This window comes from Oncorhynchus mykiss, chromosome 9, assembly GCF_013265735.2.
Source record: "Oncorhynchus mykiss isolate Arlee chromosome 9, USDA_OmykA_1.1, whole genome shotgun sequence".
NCBI classification, from domain to species: domain Eukaryota; kingdom Metazoa; phylum Chordata; class Actinopteri; order Salmoniformes; family Salmonidae; genus Oncorhynchus; species Oncorhynchus mykiss.
The window spans coordinates 8,563,541-8,581,119 of record NC_048573.1 but is presented as its reverse complement, the minus strand read 5'-3'; the positions used below and the strand labels follow the sequence as shown (position 1 = coordinate 8,581,119).

The 17,579-nt window shown below is 46.1% G+C and overlaps 1 protein-coding gene across 1 annotated transcript; it reads left to right on the top strand.

The window, feature by feature from the left end:
* The first annotated feature begins 543 nt into the window (after window positions 1-543).
* On the top strand, window positions 544-14,564 carry nagk (N-acetylglucosamine kinase). Its single transcript, XM_036987248.1, has 10 exons — window positions 544-699; window positions 1,026-1,110; window positions 2,358-2,456; window positions 5,965-6,106; window positions 6,339-6,449; window positions 6,662-6,774; window positions 9,400-9,487; window positions 10,894-10,991; window positions 12,860-12,938; window positions 13,989-14,564. Exons 1-10 carry the CDS (start codon window positions 671-673, stop codon window positions 14,195-14,197), a joined length of 1,053 nt encoding a protein of 350 aa, XP_036843143.1. The 5' UTR covers window positions 544-670; the 3' UTR covers window positions 14,198-14,564.
* The last annotated feature ends 3,015 nt before the right edge of the window (window positions 14,565-17,579 follow it).

Here is a 17,579-nt window from a genome sequence, read left to right as displayed (position 1 = left end):
TGTGTTGACTTGGTTGTGCCCAGGTTTGCTCGACATATAGACAATGCCTTTTGCCAAGATGTCACACAGGAATTATGTGTGTTTGTATTCTTTGTGAAATTACATAATATCTCTACTTGACCTCTCTGGCTGACTCAACACACCTTGTCCCCAAGATCTTTATCACCAAAATAACAGCCACGCAATCTTTATAACTCGCTCGCTCGCTCTCTCTCTCACACACACACACACACACACACACAAATACACAGAATATTTTGTACTATTCTTGTGGGAACCTAAAATTGATTTCCATTCAAAATCCTATTTTCCCAGATCTAACCCCTAAGCCTAAAATACCCTTTGCACCCCCTCCCCTCCCCATTCTTCATTGGCATGGGAAACATGTATCCTTTCAATTTCAACTTGTGTAATTCCGCCCCCTGCTGGTTATTAGGCAATACTGCGACACTGAGCCCCAGAGTAGATACCAGAATAGCTCCTGAGTGAAACTGGGCGTTGAATGGAATTATTTACAAGGCATAGACATCATAAGATCCTCCCACAATAAAACTGATTATATAAAAGTTATTTTAAAAAATGTCAAAGTCTAAACTGTATAATGTGATCTGATTGGATCAGAAACTGAAGTGACGTGTCACATGATCGAAACAGGAAAAAGAGAGAAGTAATGGCTGCAGTGTTCGGTGGTGTTGAAGGGTGAGTCTCTAATAAACCATTTTTATCCGGTAATAATTTGAATGAAAACGTGTTATCAGGCAGATATAGCGCAGAACTGATTAGGGCAAAAGGCTGTGCTGTTGTTTGATTGTCACATAGAACATAAACCTGTCTGACTAAACTCTACACCAACGATTCATCAGACACTTCCTTTCACCAGGGGGTGGAGTTTAGTCAGTTAAAATTAAACATTCCTTTGTGACAATATCCATATTCTTAAGGAAAAGCTTCCTATTCATTTGATTTGATTTGTGTGTGCGTGGTGCTCCTGTCGGCCTGTCTGTGCGTGTCATCTATTGTAACAGTGGTGGGACCCACTCCAAGGCGGTATTGGTCTCTGAGACTGGGAAAATCCTTGCAGAGACAGACGGCCCCTCAACCAACCACTGGGTGAGATGACAGCTCTAGGATCAGTTTACCATATTCCATAGCCTGATGTTAACCGTTAGGTGGTTAAAGTAAAGCTGACCACAGATCAGCCGAAACACCTCAACCAACCACTGAATGAGACCACAGAACTGACAGTACACTTTTATTATGACAGCGAGTAGATTCCAATGTACAGGAAATTAGTTCTGGCACCTCAAATGTTCTACTGCTTGAGTTCCTGCCCCCCTTGTAGATTATTGGCTTAGAAATACTATCCGGCATCTAAATTAAAAACATAATCGGCATCTATTTCAGTCCAACCACTTGTAAGTGCTGATCTGAAGTCAGCTTTGTGTTTTCCCTCCTAATGGTTAAGGTCAGGATTTAGAGATGGTAAGCTGGTCTTAGATCTGTGCATAGAAGTGTGAAGGAAAAGGACATTATAAGCTTCTATTAAAGTCATGAGTGGTTCTTCTACATTATGAAACTTTTCATGAGTGATGACTATGTGTTGTCTTTCAGTTGGTGAGTGTTGACTGTATGTGTTGTCTTTCAGTTGGTGAGTGTTGACTGTATGTGTTGTCTTTCAGTTGGTGGGTGTTGACTATGTGTTGTCTTTCAGTTGGTGGGTGTTGACTGTATGTGTTGTCTTACAGTTGGTGGGTGTTGACTGTATGTGTTGTCTTTCAGTTGGTGGGTGTTGACTGTATGTGTTGTCTTTCAGTTGGTGGGTGTTGACTGTATGTGTTGTCTTTCAGTTGGTGGGTGTTGACTGTATGTGTTGTCTTTCAGTTGGTGGGTGTTGACTGTATGTGTTGTCTTTCAGTTGGTGGGTGTTGACTGTATGTGTTGTCTTTCAGTTGGTGGGTGTTGACTGTATGTGTTGTCTTTCAGTTTGTGGGTGTTGACTGTATGTGTTGTCTTTCAGTTTGTGGGTGTTGACTGTATGTGTTGTCTTTCAGTTGGTGGGTGTTGACTGTATGTGTTGTCTTTCAGTTGGTGGGTGTTGACTGTATGTGTTGTCTTTCAGTTGGTGGGTGTTGACTGTATGTGTTGTCTTTCAGTTGGTGGGTGTTGACTGTATGTGTTGTCTTTCAGTTGGTGGGTGTTGACTGTATGTGTTGTCTTTCAGTTGGTGGGTGTTGACTGTATGTGTTGTCTTTCAGTTGGTGGGTGTTGACTGTATGTGTTGTCTTTCAGTTGGTGGGTGTTGACTGTATGTGTTGTCTTTCAGTTGGTGGGTGTTGACCGTATGTGTTGTCTTACAGTTGGTGGGTGTTGACAAGTGTATCGAGGCCATCAACGACATGGTCCAGAAAGCCAAAATAGAAGCGGGGCTAGACCCAGACACACCTCTCCACTCTCTGGTGAATCAATTCATGATTTTAATGCAAAAATCTAATCTAAAGCCTAATATGCAAGCATTTTCCCTACATCTGCTAAATATGTGTATGTGACCAATCAAATTAGATTTGATTAGATTTTGATATTCTATTTAATAGCTCTGTTAGCTCCTCAAAATGGCGATCCTGAGCACTTGTATTGAGTGTGTAATTTGCGATGCATCTACACAGAATCACCTTTTTTTGTGTAGCTAATTGTAGTTCTTGGGTTGTGTATTGTGTAGGCTAATCGTTACTAAGGCTTGAGGTCAATTCCATGTATATATAAAATAAAATAAAGACCCATGAGCACCAACGTGCAATTCATAGGAGCATGTCAAATTGGGGGCAAATGAAAGCTAAGAGTTTATATGTTTTACAAATTAAGGAATATATATATTTTTTTTTTCAACCTAAAAATTGGGGGAAATCAAAGTCTTTGATTTCTTGTCAAGCAGATGGAAAAGGGATCTTTTTTTTTTACCAGAAAAAGTATCAAACGCATTAGAAATGCATGGAAACACAAGACCCGTGACAGCTAATATCAACACCTATATTTACTGGTGGATCACTTTTTCTCCCTTCTGTAACTTTAAGAAACATTTACCCCTCCGTAGGAACATTAAGGAACATTTCCCCTCCTGTAGTAACATTAAGGAACATTTCCCCTCCCGTAGTAACATTAAGGAACATTTCCCCTCATTAAGGAACATTTCCCCTCCTGTAGTAACATTAAGGAACATTTCCCCTCCCGTAGTAACATTAAGTAACATTTCCCCTTTCGTAGTAACATTAAGGAACATTTCCCCTCCTGTAGTAACATTTCCCCTTCCGTAGTAACATTAAGGAACATTTCCCCTCCTGTAGTAACATTAAGGAACATTTCCCCTCCTGTAGTAACATTAAGGAACATTTCCCCTCCTGTAGGAACATTTTCCCTCCTGTAGTAACATTAAGGAATCATTGCCTTGTGCCTTGAAATTCCGTTACCAAAAACCCAGATATCTTTAAGATATTTTCTAATTTCTCTCCTTCATGAGGAGGGAGGATTAATGAAAGTACACAGAAGTAACAAGTAAAAGTAGACCTACGAATTATTTAGTGTTTTTACTGATATACATTTTGTGTATGAATTACTAAATGATTCAAACTAAATTCTGTTTCCAAATCGGTAATTGAATTTCCTAATAATCAGTAACGGAATTTCTGCAAATGAATTGGCTACAGTGCGAAATGGCAGTAGTCACAAACCCCAGTTAGGTCACCTGATACTGTCCTTCCCTTCCACTGGCATGCTGTTCTGTTCAGGTGATAACGGTTTTCTTTCACTTTCTCAAAGATAGACATTCAGATCAAATCTGAACCAACTATGTTTCACAAGTTAGGACAGTACAGTAGTGCACAGTAAAGTAGAGTAGTAGATTATAGTTTAGTAGGGAACTAGAATTGAGTACTGTACTCTACTGAGCTCTACTCTACTGAGCTCTGCTGTGCTCTACTGTACTGTACTGAGCTCTACTGTACTGAGCTCTACTGTACTGAGCTCTACTGTACTGTACTCTACTGAGCTCTGCTGTACTGTACTGAGCTCTACTGTACTCGACTGAGCTCTACTGTACTGTACTCTACTGAGCTCTACTGTACTGAGCTCTACTGTACTCTACTGAGCTCTGCTGTACTGTACTATACTGAGCTCTACTCAGCTCCACTGTGCTCTACTGTACTCTACTTAGCTCTACTGTACTGAGCTCTACTGTACTGAGCTCTACTGTTCTGTACTGAGCTCTACTGAGCTCTACTGTACTGAGCTCTACTGAGCGCTAATGTACTGAGCTCTACTGAGCTCTACTGTACTCTACTGAGCTCAACTGTACTGAGCTCTACTGTACTCTACTGAGCTCTACTGAGCTTTGCTGTACTGAGCTCTACTATACTGAGCTCTACTATACTGAGCTTTGCTGTACTCTACTGAGCTTTGCTGTACTCTACTGAGTTCTACTGAACTGTACTCTACTGAGCTCTACTGTACTGTACTCTACTGAGCTCTGCTGTACTGTACTGAGCTCTACTCTACTGAGCTCTACTGAGCTCTACTGTGCTCTACTGAGCTCTACTGTACTTTGCTCTACTGAGCTCTACTGTACTGAGCTCTACTGAGCTCTACTGTTATGTACTGAGCTCTGCTGAGCTCTACTGTACTGAGCTCTACTGTTCTGTACTGAGCTCAACTGTACTGAGCTCTACTGTACTGAGCTCTACTGTACTGAGCTCTACTGTACTGAGCTCTACTGAGCTCTACTGTACTGGGCTCTACTGTACTCTACTGAGCTCTACTGTACTGAGCTTTGCTGTACTGAGCTCTACTGTACTGAGCTCTACTGTTCTGTACTGAGCTCTACTGAGCTTTACTGTACTGAGCTCTACTGAGCTCTACTGTACTGGGCTCTACTGTACTCTACTGAGCTCTACTGTACTGAGCTCTGCTGTACTGTACTGAGCTCTACTGTACTGAGCTCTACTGAGCTCTACTGTTATGTACTGAGCTCTGCTGAGCTCTACTGTACTGAGCTCTACTGTTCTGTACTGAGCTCTACTGTACTGAGCTCTACTGAGCTCTACTGTACTGAGCTCTACTGAGCTCTACTGTACTGGGCTCTACTGTACTCTACTGAGCTCTACTATACTGAGCTTTGCTGTACTCTACTGAGCTCTACTGAACTGTACTCTACTCTAATGAGCTCTACTGTACTCTACTGAGCTCTGCTGTACTCTACTGAGCTCTGCTGTACTGTGCTCTACTCTGATGTCCAAACTTGTGAAACATAGACGTCTATGATTGGTTCAGATTTGGTCCGGTCCAATCATATTTGGTCTTGTTTGGAGCTCATTAAAATAATAGCCAGTGTGTAGAATAATACCCAAATATGGAAAGGAGGATATTGGATATTTCTACCTTTGTACCTATTAGGATACATCACCATGAAGAGAATGACATTAATATCCATAATGATGTATTCCTGTGGAGTACAGATCAGGGAACCATGATGAAATTCCGTTACAGGGCGTTAATCCACTTCACTTATTGTAGTTCAGTAACCAAAAGAGATTTTTTTTCAAAACTCAAGGTGTGATGTCATAGCTGACACCCCATTCTTTCTGCAGATGTCTGGGATTCTTAATTCAGAGCAGATATTTTACAGTTTTTGGACACAAAAAAAAAAAAAAGATTTTACCATCATTATGTTACCAAACTTTCATCTGCACTGTTCTTCCAGTAAAATGTGTTTTTGTAAAATATTTGGTGTAAATTGTTTAAAGTAGTCCTTGTCCATAGAGTTATATGGTTTGTTAAAATTTGAAATCAATGGTTTTTGCTTGGCATACATTTTAAGTGAAGAGTCTGAGTCCCAGCGCAAATCTGTTACTGTGTAATTGCCCCTTTTTACCAAGTGGGCTAACTAGTATGATAACTTGTAATATCTCGCTCTCGCAGGGAATGTCTCTTAGCGGAGGGGAACAGAAGGATGCTATTGAGAAGATCATCTGTGAGATGAAGAACAGGTTTCCTAAACTCAGCATCAATTATTACATCACCACCGATGCCATCGGCGCCATGGCAACAGCCAGCGACCGGGGTAACGGAACCATCTTGTTAACATAACTTTTTTTTTATTGAAAGTGATAAATTAGGATTTGAAAGAATGATTTAATATGATCAATAGCCAGTATGAGAAGTGGATCTTGTAATCTGTGTGTGGTGTCCTTCGACTTAATTGTTGAAAGGAATGTTCACTGTCATCTTACAACTGTGTAGTATGACTTCACTCATCCCTCCATCTCTCTCTGCCCCTCTCACACTACATATAGGAGGTATAGTGTTGATCAGTGGGACTGGTTCTAACTGTAAGCTGGTGAACCCAGATGGAAGCCAGGTCGGCTGTGGAGGCTGGGGTCATATGATGGGGGACGAGGGGTCAGGTAGCCATGACGACAACAATCAACATAAACAGAAGTCCAATAAACTTGTCTTCTCTTATGATCACCTCTCTTTTCCTCCATTCATTTATTTTTTCATCCTACTGTTTCTCTCTTTCTCCTCCCCCATTTTACTTTCCATTCTCTTTCCCTCTTCTCCCCCCACCCCCCTCTTTTCTCCCCCCCCCTCCCCCTCTCTTTTCTCTCTCCATCAGCGTTCTGGATCTCCCACCTGGCAGTGAAGACGGTGTTTGATGCCAAAGACAACCTGGTCAAGCCCCATCATGATGTCGCTCACGTCAAGAAGGTCATTGAGAATTACTTCCAGGTGAGAGGTCAACCGAAAGTACAACAGGAAATGAAATTGAGTACAGGCTTAACTGAATGACAACCGAGACAGAATGCAATATGGGATTTCATTGAATAGTTTGGGCCGGGTGCTGCTGATTGGTTGCCCTAAACGATGACGGGTTTCAGTTGGTGGTGGAGGTGGAAGGTCGTTTGGTGGTGGTGGGGAGGTGGAAGGTCGTTTGGTGGTGGTGGAAGGTCATATGTTGGTGGTGGTGGGGAGGTGGAAGGTTGTTTGGTGGTGGTGGTGGGGAGGTGGAAGGTCGTTTGGTGGTGGTGGTGGGGAGGTGGAAGGTCGTTTGGTGGTGGTGGGGAGGTGGAAGGTTGTTTGGTGGTGGTGGGGAGGTGGAAGGTCATATGGTGGTGGAAGGTCGTTTGATGGTGGGGAGGTGGAAGGTCGTTTGGTGGTGGAAGGTCGTTTGGTGGTGGTGGGGAGGTGGAAGGTCGTTTGGTGGTGGAAGGTTGTTTGATGGTGGGGAGGTGGAAGGTCGTGTGGAGGTGGAAGGTCGTTTGGTGGTGGAAGGTCGTTTGGTGGTGGTGGGGAGGTGGAAGGTCGTTTGGTGGTGGTGGAAGGTCATATGTTGGTGGTGGTGGGGAGGTGGAAGGTCGTTTGGTGGTGGTGGGGAGGTGGAAGGTTGTTTGGTGGTGGTGGGGAGGTGGAAGGTCGTTTGGTGGTGGTGGGGAGGTGGAAGGTCGTTTGGTGGTGGTGGGGAGGTGGAAGGTCGTTTGGTGGGGAGGTGGAAGGTCGTTTGGTGGTGGTGGGGAGGGGAGGTGGAAGGTCATTTGGTGGTGGTGGGGAGGTGGAAGGTTGTTTGGTGGTGGTGGGGAGGTGGAAGGTCGTTTGGTGGGGAGGTGGAAGGTTGTTTGGTGGTGGTGGGGAGGTGGAAGGTCATATGGTGGTGGAAGGTCGTTTGATGGTGGGGAGGTGGAAGGTTGTTTGGTGGTGGAAGGTCGTTTGGTGGTGGTGGGGAGGTGGAAGGTTGTTTGGTGGTGGAAGGTTGTTTGATGGTGGGGAGGTGGAAGGTCGTGTGGAGGTGGAAGGTCGTTTGGTGGTGGAAGGTCGTTTGGTGGTGGGGAGTCGGGAGGTCGTGTGGTGGTGGAAGGTCGTTTGATGGTGGAATGTCGTTTGATGGTGGGGAGGTGGAAGGTCGTGTGGAGGTGGAAGGTCGTGTGGAGGTGGAAGGTCGTGTGGAGGTGGAAGGTCGTTTGGTGGTGGAAGGTCGTGTGGGGGTGGAAGGCTGTTTTGTGGTGGAGGTGGAAGGTCGTTTGGAGGTGGAAGGTCGTTTGGAGGTGGAAGTTCGTGTGGAGTCGGGAGGTCGTGTGGTGGTGGAAGGTCGTGTGGAGGTGGAAGGTCGTTTGGTGGTGGAAGTTCGTTGGAAGTCTGCTGCTGGGAAACAGCAAGTGGGAGAAACAATGTAGATTCATACCCATTGGTTGAAAGGAAGGAAACGGATTATTGCACCAGTGAGCTCATAGGTTAATCAGCAAGCGGGGTGCCATGCTCATAGACTGAAGTTAATAGGTGGAGGACATTCCCCTTGCTAATAGTGAAGGAGGAAGAAAGACATGACGTTATGCTGATGAGGTGATGTTATAAACACTACCCCATAAATGGCTGCTGTGCTGATGAGGTAAGACAGGAAGCAATGTGAATTATGTTATGTTTTCCCGATTCATTAAAAGTGCCAAGCCATTCAGGCCAGTCTTCCTGATTTTAATCAGGTGTGAATGGCTTGGCACTTTTAATTCATCAAGTAAACAACATATTTTACATCTACATTATGTTTGAGTTGTTCATCTAACCTCTCTCTCTCTCCTTCCCTCTCTCTCTCCCTCCCCTTCCCTCTCTCTCTCCCTTCCCTCTCCCTCCCCTTCCCTTCCCTCTCTCTCTCTCGCTTCCCTCTCTCTCTCTCGCTTCCCTTCCCTCTCTCTCTCTCCCTCCCCGTCCCTCTCTCTCTCCCTTCCCTTCCCTCTCCCTCCCCTCCCCTCCCCTTCCCTCTCCCTCCCCTCCCCTTCCCTCTCTCTCCCCTCCCCTTCCCTCTCTCTCTCTCCCTTCCCTTCCCTCTCCCTCCCCTTCCCTCTCTCTCTCTCTCTCCCTTCCCTCTCTCTCTCTCTCTCTCTCCCTTCCCTCTCTCTCTCTCCCTTCCCTTCCCTCTCTCTCCCTTCCCTCTCTCTCCCTTCCCTTCCCTCTCTCTCCCTCCCCTTCTCTCTCTCCCTCCCCTTCTCTCTCTCCCTCCCCTTCTCTCTCTCCCTCCCCTTCTCTCTCCCTTCCTCTCTCCCTCCCTCCCTTCCCCTCTCCCTCCCTCCCTTCCCCTCTCCCTCCCTCCCGTCCCCTCTCCCTCCCTCCCTTCCCCTCTCCCTCCCTCCCTTCCCCTCTCCCTCCCTCCCTTCCCCTCTTTCCCTCTCCCTCCCTTCCCCTCTCCCTCCCTCCCTTCCCCTCTTTCCCTCTCCCTCCCTTCCCCTCTTTCCCTCTCTTCCCCTCTTTCCCTCTCCCTCCCTTCCCCTCTTTCTCTCTCCCTCCCCTCTCTCTCTCTCCCCTCTCCCTCTTCTTCCCTCTCCTCTCTCTCCCCCCTCTCCCTTCCCTTCACGCTCTTTCTCCCTACAGGTATCAGACTTGATGGGGATGCTCCCTCATCTCTATAGAAACTTCCAGAAATCTCACTTTGCAGGACTCTGCCAGAAAATAGCTGAAGGTTAGTTATCCTCTTATTTTCACTCTCCCAACAGCGTAAGTGCGTTGGGACAGGACTCGTGTGTTGGGACAGGACTTGTGTGTTGGGACAGGACTCGTGTGTTGGGACAGGACTCGTGTGTTGGGACTGGACTCGTGTGTTGGGACAGGACTCGTGTGTTGGGACAGGACTCGTGTGTTGGGACAGGACTCGTGTGTTGGGACAGGACTCGTGTGTTGGGACTGGACTTGTGTGTTGGGACAGGACTCTTGTGTTGGGACTGGACTCGTGTGTTGGGACAGGACTCGTGTGTTGGGACTGGACTCGTGTGTTGGGACAGGACTCGTGTGTTGGGACTGGACTCGTGTGTTGGGTCTGGACTCGTGTGTTGGGACAGGACTCGTGTGTTGGGACTGGACTCGTGTGTTGGGACAGGACTCGTGTGTTGGGACTGGACTCGTGTGTTGGGACAGGACTCGTGTGTTGGGACTGGACTCGTGTGTTGGGACTGGACTCGTGTGTTGGGACAGGACTCGTGTGTTGGGACTGGACTCGTGTGTTGGGACTGGACTCGTGTGTTGGGACTGGACTCGTGTGTTGGGACAGGACTTGTGTGTTGGGACTGGACTCGTGTGTTGGGACTGGACTCGTGTGTTGGGACAGGACTTGTGTGTTGGGACTGGACTCGTGTGTTGGGACTGGACTCGTGTGTTGGGACTGGACTCGTGTGTTGGGACAGGACTCGTGTGTTGGGACAGGACTCGTGTGTTGGGACAGGACTTGTGTGTTGGGACTGGACTCGTGTGTTGGGACTGGACTCGTGTGTTGGGACTGGACTCGTGTGTTGGGACAGGACTCGTGTGTTGGGACTGGACTCGTGTGTTGGGACTGGACTCGTGTGTTGGGACTGGACTCGTGTGTTGGGACTGGACTCGTGTGTTGGGACAGGACTCGTGTGTTGGGACTGGACTCGTGTGTTGGGACTGGACTCGTGTGTTGGGACTGGACTCGTGTGTTGGGACAGGACTCGTGTGTTGGGACTGGACTCGTGTGTTGGGACTGGACTCGTGTGTTGGGACTGGACTCGTGTGTTGGGACAGGACTCGTGTGTTGGGACAGGACTCGTGTGTTGGGACAGGACTCGTGTGTTGGGACTGGACTCGTGTGTTGGGACTGGACTCGTGTGTTGGGACAGGACTCGTGTGTTGGGACTGGACTCGTGTGTTGGGACAGGACTCGTGTGTTGGGACTGGACTCGTGTGTTGGGACTGGACTCGTGTGTTGGGACAGGACTCGTGTGTTGGGACTGGACTCGTGTGTTGGGACTGGACTCGTGTGTTGGGACTGGACTCGTGTGTTGCATGGTTTTAATCAACCTCATACGATATTTTTATTGATCTATAAATGTGTACTATTGTGAGTTACAGGGGCTAAAGCTGGTGATGCTCTGTGTCAGTATCTGTTCACCCTGGCAGGCAGGGTCCTGGCCCAACACATAGTGGCTGTACTACCTAAAGCACAACAGGTGAGACACACACATTTTACCCACATACAGTGCAAAATTGGACTTTTTTACACATTTTGTTACGTTACAGCCTTATTCTAAAATTGATTTAAATGTTGTTTTTCCATCAATCTACACACAATACCCCATAATGACATCACAATACCCCATAATGACATCACAATACCCCATAATGACATCACAATACCCCATAATGACATCACAATACCCCATAATGACATTACTATACCCCATAATGACAAAGCAAAAACAGGTTTTAGGATTTTTTTTGCAAATGTATAGAAATTAAAAACTGAAATACAATTTCATAAGTATTCAGACCCTTTACTTTGTTGAAGCAGCGATTACAGTCTTGAGTCTTCTTGGGTGTGATGCTACAAGCTTGGCACACCTGTATTTGGGGAGTTTCTCCCATTCTTCTCAGCAGATCCTCTCAAGCTCTGTCAGGTTGGATGGGGAGCGTCGCTGCACAGCTATTTTCAGGTCTCTCCAGAGATGTTCAATCGGGTTCAAGTCCGGACTCTAGCTGGGCCACTCAATGACATTAAGAGACTTGTCCTGAAGCCACTCCTGTGTTGTCTTGACTGTGTGCTTAGGGTCGTTGTCCTGTTGGAAGGTGAACCTTTGCCCCAGTCTGAGGTCCTGAACGCTCTGGAGCAGGTTTTTATCAAGGATCTCTGTACTTTGCTCCGTTTATCTTTCCCTCAATCCTGACTAGTCTCCCAGTCCCTGCCACTGAAAAACAACCCCACAGCATGATGCTGCCACCACCATGCTTCACTGTAGGGATGGTGCCAGGTTTCCTTCAGACATGAAGCTTGGCATTCAGGCCAAAGAGTTAAATCCAGAGAACCTTGTTTCTCATGGTCTGAGAGTCTTTAGGTGCTTTTTGACAAACTTCAAGCTGTCTGTCATGTGCCTTTTATTGAGGAGTGGCTTCCGTCTGACAACTCTACCATAAAGGCCTGATTGGTGGAGTGCTACACAGATGGTTGTCCTTCTGGAAGGTTCTCCCATCTCCACAGCGGAACTCTAGAGCTCTGTCAGATTAACCATCAGGTTCTTGGTCACCTCCCTGACCAAAGCCCTTCTCCCCCGATTGCTCAGTTTGTCCGTTCGGCCAAATATAAGTCGTCTTGGTGGTTCCAAACTTCTTCAATTTAAGAATGATGGAGGCCACTGTGTTCTTGGGGACCTTCAATGCTGCAGACATGTTTTGGTACCCTTCCCCAGATCTGTGCTTCGACACAATCCTGTCTCTGAGCTCTATAGACAATTCCTTCAACCTCATGGCTTGGTTTTTGCTCTGACATGCACTGTCAACTGTGGGACCTTATACAGACAGGTGTGTGCCTTTCCAAATCATGTCCAATCAATTGAATTTACCACAGGTGGACTCCAAGTTGTAGAAACATCTCAAGGATGATCAATGGAAACAGGAAGCACCTGAGCTCAATTTTAAGTCTCATAGCAAAGGGTCTGGATAAGGTTTCAGTTTATTTTTTAATAAATGTGCAAACATTTCTAAAAACCTGTTTTTGCTTTGTCATTATGGGGTATTGTGATGTCGTTATGGGGTGTTGTGATGTCATTATGGGGTATTGTGATGTCATTATGGCGTATTGTGATGTCATTATAGCGTATTGTGATGTCATTATGGGGTATTGTGTGTAGATTGATGGGACTTTGTTTTAATCCATTTTAGAATAAGGCTGTAACATAACAAAATGTGGAAAAGGTCAAAGGGTCTGAATACTTTCAGAATGCACTGTACTTTCACCCTTTTCTGTGATGTCATATATAAGGTTCAACAGATTACACTGATATTGTACCCCCCTTATCTCCCTGTCTCTGTCTCTCTACATCAGGCTCTGTTGACAGGTGAACAGTGTCTACCCATCTTGTGTGTTGGATCAGTGTGGAAGAGCTGGGAGCTGCTGAAGCCAGGTGGGTTATAACTGACTGTTGTTGGATCAGTCCAGTCTGTTGTCAAAATGTCCTCTTATGGCAGGATTTCCTAGCCTGGGTACTAGTCTGTTTGTGCTAACATCCCACTCCTTGTTAAACATGTTTGGAATGGGATGATGGCACAAATAGATCTGGGACCAGGCTAAGGATTTCCCAGGTCAACATAAAGATTAGCTTTTTCAAGCCAACAGTCCACACTTGTTGTCAAAATGACACTAAGATCCCCATGCGCAATGCCAAGCGTCGGCTGGAGTGGTGTAAAGCGCGCCTCCATTGGACTCTGGAGCAGTGGAAACGCGTTCTCTGTCGTGATACATCACACTTTACAATCTGGCAGTCCGACTGACTAATTTGGGTTTGGCGGATGCCAGGAGAAACGCTACCTGCCCCAAATGCATAGTGCTAACTGTAAAGTTTGGTGGAGGAGGAATAATGCTCTGGGGCTGTTTTTCATGGTTCGGGCCCCTTAGTTCCAGTGAAGGGAGATCTTAACACTACAGCATACAGTGACATTCTAGATCATTCTGTGGTTCCAACTTTGTGGCAACAGTTTAGGGAAGGCCCTTTCCTGCTTCAGCGTGACAATGAGCCAGGCCTAATCGCCCAACCTCAGTAATGCTCTTGTGGCTGAATGGATGCAAGTCCCTGCATCAATGTTCCAACATCTAGTGGAAAGCCTTCCCAGAGGAGTGGAGGCTGTTATAGCAGCAAAGGGGGGGACCAACTCCATATTAATGCCCATGATTTTGGAATGAGATGTTCCCCCAAGCAGGTGTCCACATACGTTTGGTCATGTAGTGTGTTTTAATTTGTTTAGCTCACATAATATAATTTAACATTATGCATTAAAGTGTTTAATAGAACAAATGTAGACATTAATACATGCATTTCTATAGCTTCTAAAATATTTATTTAAATGTGGGAGAGTACCAAGATGGAGCAATGGCTTCCAAACAGCACCCCCTGTCAGTCATCTAGTGTATAAATAAATACTTGGGTTCAGCTAAGCTCTAACTGTCTCGTTGGCAGGTTTCACAGAGGTCCTGGCGGAGTTGGAGTCCACGCCTGCCTTCAAGGGTAATTTCTACGGTTACAACCTGCTGACCCTGAGGCAGTCATCGGGGTCGGCGCTAGGCGGCGCGGTTCTCGGCGCGAAGAGCGCGGGCGCCACGGTAACACTCAACTACGCCGACAACGCACAAGTCTTCTACAAACACTCCTTTCAAAGCAGTCAATGAGGAATCGCCTCTGAACCAATTCAAACTAAGCCTCACAAGCTTGACCAATCAGGACGCAGCTATAAGTAGGGCAACGTTTGGGATTGGACAAATAATTAAGTGCTTGGGATTTATTTGACCAATAATATGGCCTTGATTTGATTAGCTCTGGTTTCTTGTACTTCTAATAACTCTCCACAAGAGGGAGGTCTTTAGCTATCAAGCACACCGCAACTGTCCATCAATTGTACTGTGAATCTAAATATATCAGCAGGAAAGATGTATGTTTAATCATATTAAGAGAATATAGTCTGAGGTATGTTTTCTAATAACTGTAATGCAATTATGAAATATACACAACGTTTTGTAGTAAACATTTGTGAAAGCATTCGGTCGCTGTCTGTTATTTTTACCGATTCCTCTCTCACTTGCTGACAAGGCTACATAATTACCATGGCTTGGATTGGTCAGAACAGCCCGGCCATTGTGACATCATGGTTATGGATTGTTGTGATATGACGTTCTGAGTCACAACATTCTATTCCAAAGGACACAGCAGAGAGCGAGTTCTAACCAGTGTGACATCATAGTTCTAACATTCCATTTCTAATCCAGAGAGTGTAGAGGGACATTCTCCTGTAGAAGTTCACACTGGTAAAGTGATAGATTGAATGTGAGACTGTAAAAACCAGATGAATATTATGACAAGCCGGAAGGTAAAATCAGGCCTACCTAATTCAATACCACCAAACTAGTTTAAGTCAATGGTTCAGCTAATGCGCTGTTCACATACGACAGATTTGCCTGTACTCTTATATACACCGTTGAAAGGAATGACAGTGCCATGACATTGAGCCTTGATGTGTCACGTAAGAGTCTATTTTGTCCCCACTGTCTATGAACAACAGAGTGAGAGGAAGACATTGAGAAACAGTTGAACACTTAATCCAGATCCCCCCCCCCCCCCCCCCCCCCCCCCCTTCAGACCTACAGGACTGTCTTAATTGAGCCTCTACAGGTGCACCGCAAACTCATCACCCCACCCAACATGAGTGGGATGAGCTTTGAAGTGGCGTGTGTCTGAGTGATAAGACTTCTACAAATCTATCCATCATCCTCAGCTAACTATTGATGCGGTGGGTGGTTTCCCCCAGCACTGTTCCACGGCGGATTCTGCATGTCGGGGACTTAAAGTAACTATGGTGACCAACTGGAGGCTACACACAAGGCTGATTCTTTAAACATTTAAACTGATTCTTTGACCTTTCTGTGACCCCCAAGCCAGCACAGGCGGAGCAGAAGGTGAACGCCGAGGTAGAGAAGGAGGTGGTAGAGGGGGAAGAGAAGGAGGCGGGAGTAGAGGAGAAAGAGAAGAAAGAAGAAACAGCCGTTGCATTGGGCGGTTGGGTCGGCTTTAGTTGGAGATGTGTAGCGCTTTAGTCACCCGGGTACCCGCCTACTTAGCTGACACTCCACTCCTTGTGCTCCGTGTCATATGCCAAAGATTGTGTTGATGTTAAGCAAGACATGAGTGGCAAGGGGTGGAACGACAGCTAACTAACTGATACCCCCAGACCAGCACTTCAGAGAATCACGAATAGCACTACTGTCACCATCTGAATGACAGTGTTCCTGCGTCTCCGGTCTGTAGATTGACAGTGACACTGGGCCATGTTTAGGAGGTTCTGCTATAAGACCACCAACAGGCCGCTCTGGGGAGGACAGGCTCATGGTAACAGCTGGAACGTAGCGAATGGAATCAAACACATGGAAACCATGTGTTTGATATGAATTCCGCTCCAGCCGTTACCATGAGCCTGTCCTCCCCCAATTAAGGTGCCAGCCAACCTCCTGTGGTAGGTACACACACAGTCACAGATGTAAGTACACCAGACCTGACAATACTTTAATGGATGGGTCTATACTGGTGACTCAAAGACAACCTCTGCTGTACAAATTGTGTTTTGCATCTCTGCGTGGGGCGCTACCAGCCTAACTTTCAAACGAGAAAGGACGGCTCCTCCCATATTTCTGTCTTATCTTAGTCTGACCACTGGGGGGCGACCACTGACCAACCTAGACCTAATTATCTAACACAACTGACACTATTAACGAGACCAACATAGACCTAATTATCTAACACAACTGACACTATTAACGAGACCAACCTAGACCATAAGTCCACCTTGCACTTGACCCGTGTGTGTGTGGTTTGACTATGTTAAAACAAACATTTCACTAGTCCCCACAAGGAAAAAGGCTATTTTAGGCTTAAAGGTCAGGATTACAATTAGGGAAAATAGGATTTTAAATGTTATGGGTCCCCCCAAGTATAGTAAAACAGACACGCGTGTGTCTCTACCAACCACTCCCCCAGCTTCAGTTCAGCAGAGAAGAGCATCAAGCTACAAACAGCCCTGGTATGACTCTGAACGCTCACCTATACATCAATGACAAACAGCCCTGGTATGACTCTGAACGCTCACCTATACATCAATGACAAACAGCCCTGGTATGACTCTGAACGCTCACCTATACATCAATGACAAACAGCCCTGGTATGACTCTGAACGCTCACCTATACATCAATGACAAACAGCCCTGGTATGACTCTGAACGCTCACCTATACATCAATGACAAACAGCCCTGGTATGACTCTGAACGCTCACCTATACATCAATGACAAACAGCCCTGGTATGACTCTGAACGCTCACCTATATACATCAATGACAAACAGCCCTGGTATGACTCTGAACGCTCACCTATACATCAATGACAAACAGCCCTGGTATGACTCTGAACGCTCACCTATACATCAATGACAAACAGCCCTGGTATGACTCTGAACGCTCACCTATATACATCAATGACAAACAGCCCTGGTATGACTCTGAACGCTCACCTATACATCAATGACAAACAGCCCTGGTATGACTCTGAACGCTCACCTATACATCAATGACAAACAGCCCTGGTATGACTCTGAACGCTCACCTATACATCAATGACAAACAGCCCTGGTATGACTCTGAACGCTCACCTATACATCAATGACAAACAGCCCTGGTATGACTCTGAACGCTCACCTATACATCAATGACAAACAGCCCTGGTATGACTCTGAACGCTCACCTATACATCAATGACAAACAGCCCTGGTATGACTCTGAACGCTCACCTATATACATCAATGACAAACAGCCCTGGTATGACTCTGAACGCTCACCTATACATCAATGACAAACAGCCCTGGTATGACTCTGAACGCTCACCTATACATCAATGACAAACAGCCCTGGTATGACTCTGAACGCTCACCCATACATCAATGACAAACAGCCCTGGTATGACTCTGACGCTCACCTATACATCAATGACAAACAGCCCTGGTATGACTCTGA

Excerpts from the sequence above, each read along its gene's own strand:
- nagk (XM_036987248.1), top strand. The coding sequence starts at position 671 with ATGGCTGCAGTGTTCGGTGGTGTTGAAGG. Across the intron at positions 1,111-2,357 it reads GCCCCTCAACCAACCACTGG|TTGGTGGGTGTTGACAAGTG; the intron begins GTGAGATGACAG and ends GTTGTCTTACAG. Across the intron at positions 2,457-5,964 it reads ACACACCTCTCCACTCTCTG|GGAATGTCTCTTAGCGGAGG; the intron begins GTGAATCAATTC and ends TCGCTCTCGCAG.